We start from the raw sequence: 11,268 nt of genomic DNA on the forward strand, positions 1-11,268 counted from the left end.
GGCATGGTGTTGTGCTGCGCGTTGCTGGCTGCTGGCCGGAAAGCAGGGCATCGGCCATGGGCGACGGCGGCCTCACCTGCTCGAGCTTGGATCAGAGGGTGTGCCGCACCATGGCTGGAACAGAGGGGAGGACGGGCGCCGTGCACAGGGATGGATGGCGGGCGCGCTGGGCACGTCACAGAGGTGCGACGGAGAAGCTCGACGCCATGGGGAGGAGATAGCAGGGGCGCTGGACTGGAGATGGGACCTCGCTGGATTTTTTTTTTTGGGCAGGGAGCGGGGAAACAGGGAGCTCGGCGTCCGAGCAGAGGGGACCTGCAGACCGGGCTTGCAGAGCTCAAATGGGTGCAGCGTTGAGGAGCAGCGGCTGGAGCAGAAGGGAAGGCACTCAAGGAGAGGAGCCACGGACGACCCTGGAGCTGAAGCGTCGCGCCATGGGAGGAAGAGCTCCTGCTGGGAGCGCCTGCCCCAAGGGAACTCAGCTGAGGAGGCTTCTGCCGCGGGCGCCCAGGGAGAAGGAGCGGTTTGGAGCTTGGGGCGTCGGCCATGGGGTAGAGAAGAGCCCCTGCTGGCGTGCTGCGTCGAGGGGCGAGTGGAGGGAGACGCAGGGAGCGTGCGTCGGCTGAAGGAGAAGAGGAAAATGGTTGTGGCGGCTGTGGTTTTTCCAGGGGTGGGAGTGCAAAAATGCCTCCACTTGCAAGGGGATGGCTCCTATTTATAGAGAGGCACTAGGGCTAGGGTTTTCTTAGTGGGCTGGGCCGGGTTAGAATGGGCTTGGCCCAAAACATGAAATCGGGTCGCGCTAATTTATTTTCCTGAATAAAAACGTTCCCGCGGAATTCGTTTCTACAGATAACAGAGCGAATTAGAGTTTCGGCGAACGAATGATTGAGCGATTAATTCGACCGAGAGTTTGATTTGAATTTTGCTCGGAACTAATTCCCTACGCGTGATTCGGAAATAAATCGTCCTGAGATTTGATCGGCTTTGGAATTTAGTCGGAGAAGGCGAATCGTGATATTTTAAAATCGCTGTCGATGCAGGGTTTTGAATTTGGTTTGGACATAGAGATATTTGGCCGAGTCGAGTAAGAAATAATTAAAGGACGACGTACTGAGTATTCCGTGTGAGAGTACGGACTCAGATCAAAATAATCGGACATCGATCGGGGTTCGAGGAATTAGACTCGGGCTTAGATCAGATAACAATCGTCGAGAGTTTGATTTAAAGAGCTTCGGATGAGATTTATAATTCTAGAATGATCTTCGAGTCTGCATTAGTTCCGAGAATTAAAAGTTTTAACACGCTCCAAAATTGGTTGTTTCTCGCGATCGATTAACTCTGAATTCGGTGAACTTCCAAGAGAAAGCCTGATAAACAGAGAAAGGCACGATCGAGAAATAGAAATTTTTACTGAGCATCCGAGATTAGGATTAATCTCCCGACATAACACGAAACTGACACCTGGGGTGTCACATCTGACCCATCACATTTCATGGGAAATGGATCCTCCCCTGGATATAATTTCAATGGGAAACTCGATGATAGCCACATCTGCATCTGCATCATGGGCACAAAATCAGGTAGAAACTGATCACGTGGCTTGCGGGTGCTGTAGATCAGCAGAAACTCCGATGAATATTACAAGTATGATCAACGGTTCACATGATTTTGCATCATTCTCAGAAGTGCTTTATGAGATTAGAAGCAACACTTGTTACTTATGTCTTCTTTATATGCAAATAATGTTATATCTCAGTCCCAACCTCAATGGACAGATCTATCCCCTGTGGATGACTCTGCAATGAACAGTGAAAAGCTTAACAACAAACAATTGGCAATAGATGAACGATCAACAATAGAAGATGGAACGATCAGCGTGTCCAATAACTATTCCCAAGAGTAAGTCACAAAGAATATAAGTTATTTGTTGCTCACCCTATTCAAAAATTCTTGCTACATTTGATTATGCATAGTCGCAGGTGTATATATTTGACCAATAATTTCTGATGCAACATATTCTTAGAATCCTTCAACTTTATGATAGGCCGCCTCGCCTCGCCATCGCTGTCAGATTTCATTTCGATTAGAATTATTGTCTTTTAATTGTCGTAACGTTAGCATGGGCACCTTACTATCTACAGTAACATACGAGACTCAAGATAAGTCGTGCTCATGCACCAACCTTTTCGGCTCGCCTTGCTTTACAAGAGACTGTGGATCAGTTTTCTAAGTACAAGAGACCATACGATCTTCCTGTCACTTCGTGAACCTTTTAGGGCATGCACAACCTCGAGACGTGGATCAGTTTTCTAAGTACAAGAGACACCTAAGAGGCTGCATGATATAATCCTGAGCCCTTTACCATAAATGCAGTTAAGAGACAATTTGTATAGAAAATCATGAAGAGTATGTCTCTTGTATTTTTTTCAATTAACCCCGTAGAGCCCCTCAAGAGACTCCATATTAAATAGAGTTGTACACGTCCTTATTTTTCTAGAATCGTAGCACAAAACAAATTATGAGGCTAAGGTAAAAATTGGCTAAGAAATGTTGAATGAGGACACGTGGCAGGACTCGGTAACGTCAAGAAAAATAAATTCTATCACAATTGTTGTTTTTAAGAGCGAGCATAATAAGTTGACGTAGACGGACTATAAGAGATATTATATCAGATTTATGATGATGTGGAAGAAAGAGAAGTGAAGAGAGAAAAATTGGACTGCTCACTAATAGTAGTAGCTAGACTGTTTAGACGTCTTCAACTAATAGACTATTTAGATACATGTGAAATAGGCTATTAGAAGTGTGCAAGGTCACTATGTTTGATAGGGTGAAAATAGATGGATACAGACGAATAAGTAGATTATTTTGTATCCTATCCTAATATATTTCAATATGATTCAAAATCAGATACGGATAATTAGAAACGAGATCGATATAAATATAGAGGTTAGATACATGCGGACAGATAAAAAACAAATACGACTATTATTTATCCAGAGATACATGCGGCTAATAGATATAACTAGAATAAGTGGCGCCCTTACGGGCGCCCTATCGAGACAATAGTATTCTTGAGTAAATTGTTATATACCTTTCATATAAATTGTTCTCGAGTTTTGGCAGATTGGGGCAATAGTAATAAAATACTTTAGGTGTGCATGAGACTATCACGATAATTAATGAGCATACAATATATGTTGTTCTAGAAAATCCAGCCAGAATTCCTTAACTTGCTATGGGTTCTAGAAAACAAAGCACAAATGTAGCAAGGAATCCTACCAAGTGAGTCCAATCCATGTTCCTTCTCCTGGACAGCTTCGTGAAGCCGACCTTTGTCAAGAACATTAATAAGAACATAAAGTAATCACTTAAAGTGATTGATTTGAAGTTCAAGCTAGTAAAGTGGTACAACAGAGCCAGAAACAAACATGAATAGTTGTGCATATTGTAATACATCGCACCTCCCAAAATTGTTGATTCTAAAATTGCCCAAGAGGATCTAGTTAGTACATTGAGAAAGCAAGATAAGTTCCTGACGCACAGTACAAACTTCGACCAGATTACTTCCTTGTCATGCTAATGCTGCTTAGCTGCTATCTGTAGTCCAAGTGTCCAACGGGGTATTTCAAAACAATACAACAGGCTGCTTTGGTCAGAGCTCACAGCCTTAGGGAAAGCATTGCTATCCGCAAAAAGCAAAGAATGATCATGGAATGTGCAGCCCGCGGATTAAAGCGAACGCAAAAGCCAGGCACAAAACTTGACATTAGCAGTAAAAGCCCATGTCCCAATCCTATACCTTCATCTACAACAAATGTACTTTGACGAGACAATCGACATTAGTACAACAGACACCGCTAAAATCTACTTCTACAGCCAAATGGAACGATCTTTCTTACTAAAAGTGTCGAGGTATAGATCCTTGTTTCCAGCGACCCTTCCAATCCGAGACTGCCATCTTCCTTGCTGGTGGTGCCTGCAATGCAGTTAGCGTGTACATTGAGACGATCTCTAAGGAAGCAAAATGCGGTGGCATAGTAGTCTGGGCAAACGAACCTCGTCACCCCTCGGTAGATGGAAGCGCCTCGAGAAAATCCACTGCTTCTCCTGTGTGTGATGGTCAGTATGAAGCAAGGCTGTTACGATGCACATGCATGCAGAGCACTGACCTTCTCAGATGCGCAACGAATTCTTGCCTTGTCATGCCTTTCATCTCCTCGAGCTCATCTCGATAGTTTTCTACCTGCCAAACGAAGTGTGCTATGTAATCCCATCACATGAATAAAGCTACAGTTTTCTTCCATGGCACTTACGGGGAAATTGACGTGAGTAGCTGGACCTAGTATTTTAGAGCAGCCAGATCGTAAGCCCTCGTTGTCTTGTCTTCGGTGTCGTAACCACCTAATGACCAGATAAAATAAATAACCTTTCTTGTTTACGGATCTGCTAAACGCAGCTCGAAACAGCTAATTGATCAATAGAAAGCACGATTGGATAGGAAATGATTCTTCTTACCTAGATATACTATGTGGAGCATGCAACCAATCACATTCAGTCATGGCAAACCCTAGAATCACCATTTCAAAAATATAAAACAAAACCAAAATGTCAGAAATTAAAGGAGGTCTAAGATGATGGGTAAATGCTTGTTGCATCATTTTATTTTGGGTTTTTGTTAGCTATCAACCTTGTTTGCCTTTTCTAGTCTGCCCATCCTTCCTGCAGCTGTTGTCCCAGAGGTGGGCTTCGTATCTCCCAGTCCACCTGTGCCTGCTCCAATGGATCCACCTCTCCCAGTCCATGTGTTCAAACTCCAGGTTTCACGAGGATGCAAACATCAAATACAAGAATGTGAGTATAAAAGCTCCATAAATATTCCCTATGTCATGTTTCATCCACAAAAAGAAATTGACATATGAATTCACTGTAAACGGGGATGTATATGACACATGCAAAGTTAACCAAAATAAATCTTACGCTTGCAGCCATTGTTGATGAGGTGTTTTTTTCTTAAAAGACAAATATTCGATAGGACACGGATTAAACTGTGGTCAGATAACATTGGTAGCTTCTGCATAGTTTTACTTCTTATGCTGCATCGGTAAGTACTTAAGCAATGATGAGAAAATGATTCAGATGAACATGTAGTTTTTACTATGTAGTCCATCTCGTTGATATAACATAGTTCAAGTGAATCTATCTACATTTCCTAGCCATGTTTAGATATCTACATATGCTCTGCAGCTGAAAGTTGAAACAAATGCATATGGATATGGAAACATTACCTGAAGATAAATCTAAGCTAGAGGAACAGGAACCCAACATAGTGGGCAAATGAGATACTTCCTATCCTTTTAGAGAAAAAGGAAACATTTATAGCAACATGTTAACTTAGGGGCGGAGCCACACTGCACTTAGTGGTGTCTTGTCAGGCTGTGACAAGGTTACACGCAGGAGGCAAAGCCGGACAAACTGATGGACCCTTTAGTGACCGAGACAAAGTAGCAGGTTGTACATAAGCGTCATCTGTATCAGAAGTAGAGGCAGTAGCATTCCCTCTCTGAAATGGTGAACCTGGCGAGCATTAGCTCTGTGATTATTATCCGTAAAAGATTCATTTTCATGTGGTTCCTTTGAATTGAGCAGAATTCACAAGAATGAGTAGGTAAGATTCACCATACATGCCATATTGACAGACTAAGATCACACGTAAGTCTGAAGGGAGGTGGTTTAGTTAAGATCACACGCAAGTTCTAACTATATATAATGAGTTGGCTTCGAAATCTCAACAGAAATCATGTTTAAGTGATGGGCTAAGCGGTCACCGGTCGGTGCTACTGAAGCATACTTTTAGAAATGAATACCTTAGAAGGGGATGATATATTTCTAGTCTTCTGGGTAGCAATAGCTTCATAGTGGGTCATGAGCCCATGACAATATCTGCTAATCAAGAGCTTCTGTGAACCACCACCTAACTTCATAAACGATGACATTTTTTCCTGGACAAACTTATAAGGGCCTCTGTGCTGTCAGTCAAAACAGGGTTAACCAAAAAAGTAAAGTTTTCGCTCCAAACTAAAGCTTAGAAACTCACTTTTGTCTGCAACGAACAAGCTCAATGAAGTGGAGACCTAGCAGACCAAACTGCATAACCATATCGTTCTGCAGCAAGTTAGGCGCCATCTCTTCTGTTAGCCCTATCTCTATGGACTTAAGGGCATTCAGTTCCAGCACAAAATTAAGAGCTGACGAAATAAAATCAAGGCTATTTAGATACAGACAATGCTAACATTAATGAATGGAAATATAAATACCCAGTTTCCTCTAGACCACATCGGTTACCTGTGCATCGGCGAGGCTCAACCGTGGGATCCACCTCGGCCTTCCCGGACTTGATGAAGGCGATTCGAGGAACAATACAACCAGCGCATAGGCAAGGGAGACGTCCAGGAGCATCTAGATCACACGGCGGCAGAGGCACATAGTGCTGGCCCCCAACGGCCTCCGCACTGTGCCGAACGCAATGGGTCCCTGCGACAAGTGCCCTAACCCTAGTAGGAGGAGGAGGCACGTCAGCGGACAGAGCAGTGCGGAAGGACAGGCACACGAGGGGTGGCTCTGGGGTAGGCGCGAGGCAACGATGCAGGTGGCTGAGCGGACACATGAGGAAAAGAAATTGGTCGGACCATTACCCATACGCCCATACGGGCGACCTGGAGAGATGGAGTGCGCAGCGGAGGGAGGCGGTGGTCGAAGGCCACGTGCTAGTGGAGCCGGCCGCGACGCCGGGGTTGCATGTCGCGGCGAGATCTGGAGGAGGCAGGCGCGTGGCGGTGGGGATGGCATGGGGGAGTGAGAAGAGATGGGAGTGAGCCGGCGTGGGAAAGAGAGGAGCATGGAACGTCCACGGGTTAGGTGTCGCACGCGCACAGGCTGGCATCCGCGGTTTCAATTCACACCGATTCACTAATTGGAAAGCGAAGCGGAGGGGGAGACCCGCACCATCACTCGGCACGACCGTGCCCATGCCTTCCTGTAGTGCGTAGTGGACGAGACGAGCGACATGCAGCTTTTTGCAGCCAGAAATCCATCGTTTCACGCCACTGACGTACGTCGAGCCCGCCGAACGCGGAGGGGCGCCCAAAAGGGGTGGAGTTTTAATAACTTAGATTAGATACATACATTGCTTATCAACTTGTATATATACACCACCAATCACTATTCAAAAGTTCACATTAATTCACTTCACACCCCACCAAGTGTGCGTATATATCAGATTTCCCCCCCTGTATTCCGACATTTTACGGCCACAAAAAATGTATAAAATAGGAAATGGGAAAACCCCATCACAGCTCCACGCCTCCACTGCTATCCCTCTCTTCCTCTCTGCTTTCCCCTTCCAATGGAATCCTGTAGCTTCCGTGCCGCAACCGCGCCTTCTCCCTTTCCCTCCGCTCCTTCTTCATCTTCATCCCCGCGCGCCCCATGCCCCATACTCCGATTTCCCGTAGGCGACTTCCTCCTCCGCTTGTATAACCCTAGATTGTCGGGCTTTTTTTTGTTCTCAATTTTTTTTTCTGATTTTTCGGATGTTATTATGTAGAGGCCAAGAAAAGGGAGGCAGATTGGGGTGCGGAGGAGGGCGTCCGGATTTGATGCCTTCGCGTCTTTCGCCGGCAAGGTCTTCGTGGATGAGGTGCTTTCTATATCCTTTTGCCTGTTCTATTTTGATTTCCTAGACAACGAATGCATTTTCTTGGGTTGTGTTCGGTTAGTTTCAAGAAATCTGTCCTGCTCTAGGCGCAATAAATGTGTCAAATTAACTGCGGTAGTGTGTCGAATTATCTCGCGACTTCTGAAGTACAATTTGCGCTTCTATTTTGAAAATCAGTACCGTTGTATTGTTCTTCGGTAGAAAGATGGTACTAGCTAGCTATGATTAGTTTGAAGCGCCTTCTGATTAGATCATTTCTTTCGTTCCAGTACATTAGTTAGCAAACTAAAAGCGCCTTCTGAGAGTTGGTTCCTTCGAGGTGAATTCTTTTCAGTAGATATGACTCACATTTGGTATGTAAATTTGTGCTGGAGCAGTTATGCTGTGACTGTGTAACCGGTTAGCTGCTGGAGGGCTCAGAGTTGACAGTTAGTATTTTTTCCCTGGGCTCCTTGTTTGTTGTTTTCCATGGGTATTTCTCCATAACTTGATTGGTAATGTTCTGTAAAATTGGAACCACCAAAAGCCATGTCTAATATTGGCCCATGTTTTTTTGTGAGTAGGGATTTTGTTATCATTTTTAAAGTTGCATGTTAATGAATATTCTTTTTCCCCATGTATAATAGGCGATTGGAGCGGAATATGGGGAGGGCTTCGAAACATTTCGAATGGATGGACCACTCAAGGTTGATGTGGTAAGTATACATCATCATAAGTTGGGATTCCCATATCAAATATATCTATTTGGTGTCCCATAAGGCCATAACATTTATGTAATGTTAAATTTCGTTATAAATTCTCTCAATGTTTCAGGATTATCTGAATGAAAAATTGCAAGAGTGCTTCCTTCAAAGGATAAGGCATGCTATGAAGCCGGATGAGGCGTTTGGTCTAATTTTTTCGTGGGACAATGTTATTGTAAGTTTTCTTTTGGTGTTAGTGTATCAAATGTCAGTGTTCCAATTTCTAAATGGCATCATGGAGTTTTTTCCTACAATTATGGACTGTAAAGAGATAACACAAGTGATGTCTAGCTTACACTGTTTATATTTCAACTATTCTCTGGTTTGACGCACCTCTGGGTGTTATAGGCAGTTTCTTCTGTACATGCTTGTATGTATAACATGCAAATATCTTTATTATATGTTGCGCCATTGAATGACTGACATGTGATGCCCGTCTTTATTCTCTTAGGCTGATACAGACTCGCTAAAGTTGAATGCTTGGAGACAACTTGCTTTGGAGGAAGGTATGTTTATAAGCAAAGCCATGTAATTGTGTAGGATACTACTGCCATTTGACCAATCTAGCACCACGAGGGACCATTTTCTATTTACATGGATATATTAAGTCTCCTTTTTCATATTCTCAGTGATGGATCGTCTAGTATAAGCACATAAAAAGCTATCTCTCTTTTAGACTGAAATTTTGGGACGGAAGGAAGGGCTGTTGTATGAACAACACCTGTTCATTTGTCATCTTGATAGTTAATAGGTTTTCGGCCTTATTGCATTAAAAATGATCCATCCTAGCAATCAGAGGTAGCCGTCCTTAGATGGATTTGGTTATGCCCTGCAAATCCATTTTGCTCTACAAGGGCTCAGTTCTCACCTTGGCCTTCCTACACTTTGATCCAAGGAAGAATACTTCAGGTTGGAGTTAGGTTGGATTCATAAAGCTATATTTTAAGTTTGTTTGCACTTTCTTCAGTTGTGGGCATCTACTTGAGCTTACTGCACCTGAAAATCATAAGCTTTTCATTAGTCATTGAATTGATGTTTATTTCTATGTTTGTGGATGCTGCCTTGATATAGTTGTTAAGGTTCTTTGCTTTGTGCAGGTAAGGATATCCCAAGTGGTGCTCATGTCCGGAAGAGCATTATTCATGGTGCTGCTGACCATGTTCTTAGAAAGGTGTGAGTTTGTTGCATACGGCCATATCATGTATCACTGAATCTATCGCCATTATACATGATCAATTGATGTATTTTTTGCAACTCTATTTTCCACATAATTTCTCAACAGAAAATTAAGAGGAAAAAAAATAAAATGCATGCTCTCTCACATGGTATCTCCATTTCATTTTGTTTGGGATTCACTAGCAATTCTGCATTGTCCATCCAGGTTTTGTACTGGGCAAAAGAGGAAGATAAAATGGAAAAATTGAAGGCACGCCTTATAGAGTTGTACTACGAGAACCTGTTCAAAGTAAGTTCTGTTCTGTTTTTTTTGTAAATTGTGCTGCTTAATTTAAAATATTATCACCTATTAACTAATTTCTCATTTCATTCAGCTCGATACACCTGTAGAAGGATTGAGAGAATGGCTGGATGCTGTTCAGACAGCAGGGATACCTTGTGCTGTCGCATCACCCCTTGACAGGAGATGCATGATCGAAGCTTTGGATCGGATGGCGCTAAGCAAATATTTCAAGGTGATTTGAGCTACCGTTTGAGCTTTTTAAGTTTATTACTGAATTACTAGTGCTTGAAAAGCATGCTGCTTAGCAAAGTTCATTTGATCCACTTCAGTTGTTGACTGCAGGCGATCGTGACTGACGAAGATGATATGGAGTCGATAGCAAATCGATTTCTGTCAGCTGCTATGAAGGCATGCTCCTGCCCCACTTCTAATCGTTGTACATCATGTTAATATATATAGGTCACACATTTGCGGTTTTTCTTTTCTTCCTGGCAGTTGGATCGTAAACCCTCGAAGTGTGTGGTGTTCGAGGATGACCCAAGGGGCGTCACAGCCGCCCACAACTGTACAATGATGGCAGTCGCATTGATTGGTGCTCATCCAGCGTATGGATCTGTTTGAAACTCTCCTCTCCCCGATCCTCACATCTTTAGCTGACACTGTATAATCACTTGCAGGTATGAGTTGGTACAGGCAGACCTTGCCATTGCAAAGTACAGCGAGCTCTCAGTGATCAACCTCAGAAGGCTGTTTGCGAACAAGGGAATCAGCTTCATGGACTTGCAGAAGCAGATAATCGAGAAGTCACCTCCCAAGAGGAGGCTGACAGTAGACACCATTTTCTGATAGATACACTTTTATTTGGTGTCTGCCTGTTGTTCTTGAGTAGCCAACAACCTTCGGCATTATGGCGGTGGCGTTGTATATAAGATAGTGCTGATGTTAGGTGATCCGCTGTGTACCTCCTTGTGAATGCAATGCGGTAGTTCCATCAAGGTACCATGAGGAAGACTGCTGCAACAATGTTGTTGCTGATGTAAGCTGATATTATTCAAATTTATTCATATTTCATGGTCGATATCTAGCTCGTCGACATCTTGTCTGACCAGGCCTGCTAGACGGGAAGCCTGCCTCCAGACTCCACAGTCCAAATGGCCCATCAGGGAAAAATATCTTTTTTTTGCCTCCTTGAACTATTGTTGGAATCTAGGTCTTCAACTCTTCAATTCGATAAATTGTCTTCGCTCAACTCTCAAAACCATTTAAATTACATCCCTACAATGTTATAAGGCAGTTTAGTTCTTGTACCCAACTTTTAGTCAAATAACACATAAAACACCTGGTAA

General features: G+C 43.4%; 2 protein-coding genes across 4 annotated transcripts; one reads left to right on the forward strand and one right to left on the reverse strand.

The window, feature by feature from the left end:
• Positions 1-1,392: 1,392 nt before the first annotated feature.
• Positions 1,393-6,785, reverse strand: LOC103630034 (AP2-like ethylene-responsive transcription factor CRL5). Of its 3 annotated transcripts, XM_020539492.1 has the most exons (9): positions 6,349-6,785; positions 6,101-6,251; positions 4,694-6,014; positions 4,522-4,573; positions 4,320-4,407; positions 4,176-4,249; positions 4,063-4,113; positions 3,906-3,982; positions 3,126-3,336 (listed from the first exon to the last, which is right to left on the reverse strand). In XM_020539492.1, exons 3-9 carry the CDS (start codon positions 4,806-4,808, stop codon positions 3,209-3,211), a joined length of 585 nt encoding a protein of 194 aa, XP_020395081.1. In that variant the 5' UTR covers positions 4,809-6,014; positions 6,101-6,251; positions 6,349-6,785; the 3' UTR covers positions 3,126-3,208. The 3 variants fall into 3 exon arrangements, with proteins under 3 accessions (XP_035816051.1, XP_020395081.1, XP_035816050.1); XM_035960158.1 differs by lacking the exons at positions 6,101-6,251; positions 6,349-6,785 and adding an exon at positions 1,393-1,799 and having other exon boundaries at positions 3,286-3,336; positions 4,694-6,097; XM_035960157.1 differs by lacking the exons at positions 6,101-6,251; positions 6,349-6,785 and having other exon boundaries at positions 4,694-6,097.
• A 519-nt stretch (positions 6,786-7,304) lies between these two features.
• LOC100192895 (uncharacterized) lies at positions 7,305-11,001 on the forward strand. Its single transcript, NM_001358486.1, has 11 exons — positions 7,305-7,513; positions 7,610-7,702; positions 8,347-8,415; positions 8,534-8,638; positions 8,915-8,969; positions 9,561-9,634; positions 9,845-9,928; positions 10,014-10,154; positions 10,265-10,330; positions 10,418-10,527; positions 10,600-11,001. Exons 1-11 carry the CDS (start codon positions 7,409-7,411, stop codon positions 10,766-10,768), a joined length of 1,071 nt encoding a protein of 356 aa, NP_001345415.1. The 5' UTR covers positions 7,305-7,408; the 3' UTR covers positions 10,769-11,001.
• The last annotated feature ends 267 nt before the right edge of the window (positions 11,002-11,268 follow it).

Source organism: Zea mays, chromosome 6, assembly GCF_902167145.1.
Source record: "Zea mays cultivar B73 chromosome 6, Zm-B73-REFERENCE-NAM-5.0, whole genome shotgun sequence".
Lineage (NCBI taxonomy): Eukaryota > Viridiplantae > Streptophyta > Magnoliopsida > Poales > Poaceae > Zea > Zea mays.

What these genes read in the sequence shown, in the direction of transcription:
- LOC100192895 (NM_001358486.1), top strand. Translation starts at nt 7,409, where the DNA reads ATGGAATCCTGTAGCTTCCGTGCCGCAACCGCGCCTTCTCCCTTTCCC. An exon ending in TTTCGTGGGACAATGTTATT is followed by an intron (nt 8,639 to 8,914) that starts GTAAGTTTTCTT and finishes TTATTCTCTTAG; the next exon opens with GCTGATACAGACTCGCTAAA. An exon ending in ACTACGAGAACCTGTTCAAA is followed by an intron (nt 9,929 to 10,013) that starts GTAAGTTCTGTT and finishes CATTTCATTCAG; the next exon opens with CTCGATACACCTGTAGAAGG.
- LOC103630034 (XM_020539492.1), bottom strand. Translation starts at nt 4,808, where the DNA reads ATGGACTGGGAGAGGTGGATCCATTGGAGCAGGCACAGGTGGACTGGG. An exon ending in TTCGTTGCGCATCTGAGAAG is followed by an intron (nt 4,114 to 4,175) that starts GTCAGTGCTCTG and finishes CATCACACACAG; the next exon opens with GAGAAGCAGTGGATTTTCTC. An exon ending in ATCTACCGAGGGGTGACGAG is followed by an intron (nt 3,983 to 4,062) that starts GTTCGTTTGCCC and finishes ACTGCATTGCAG; the next exon opens with GCACCACCAGCAAGGAAGAT.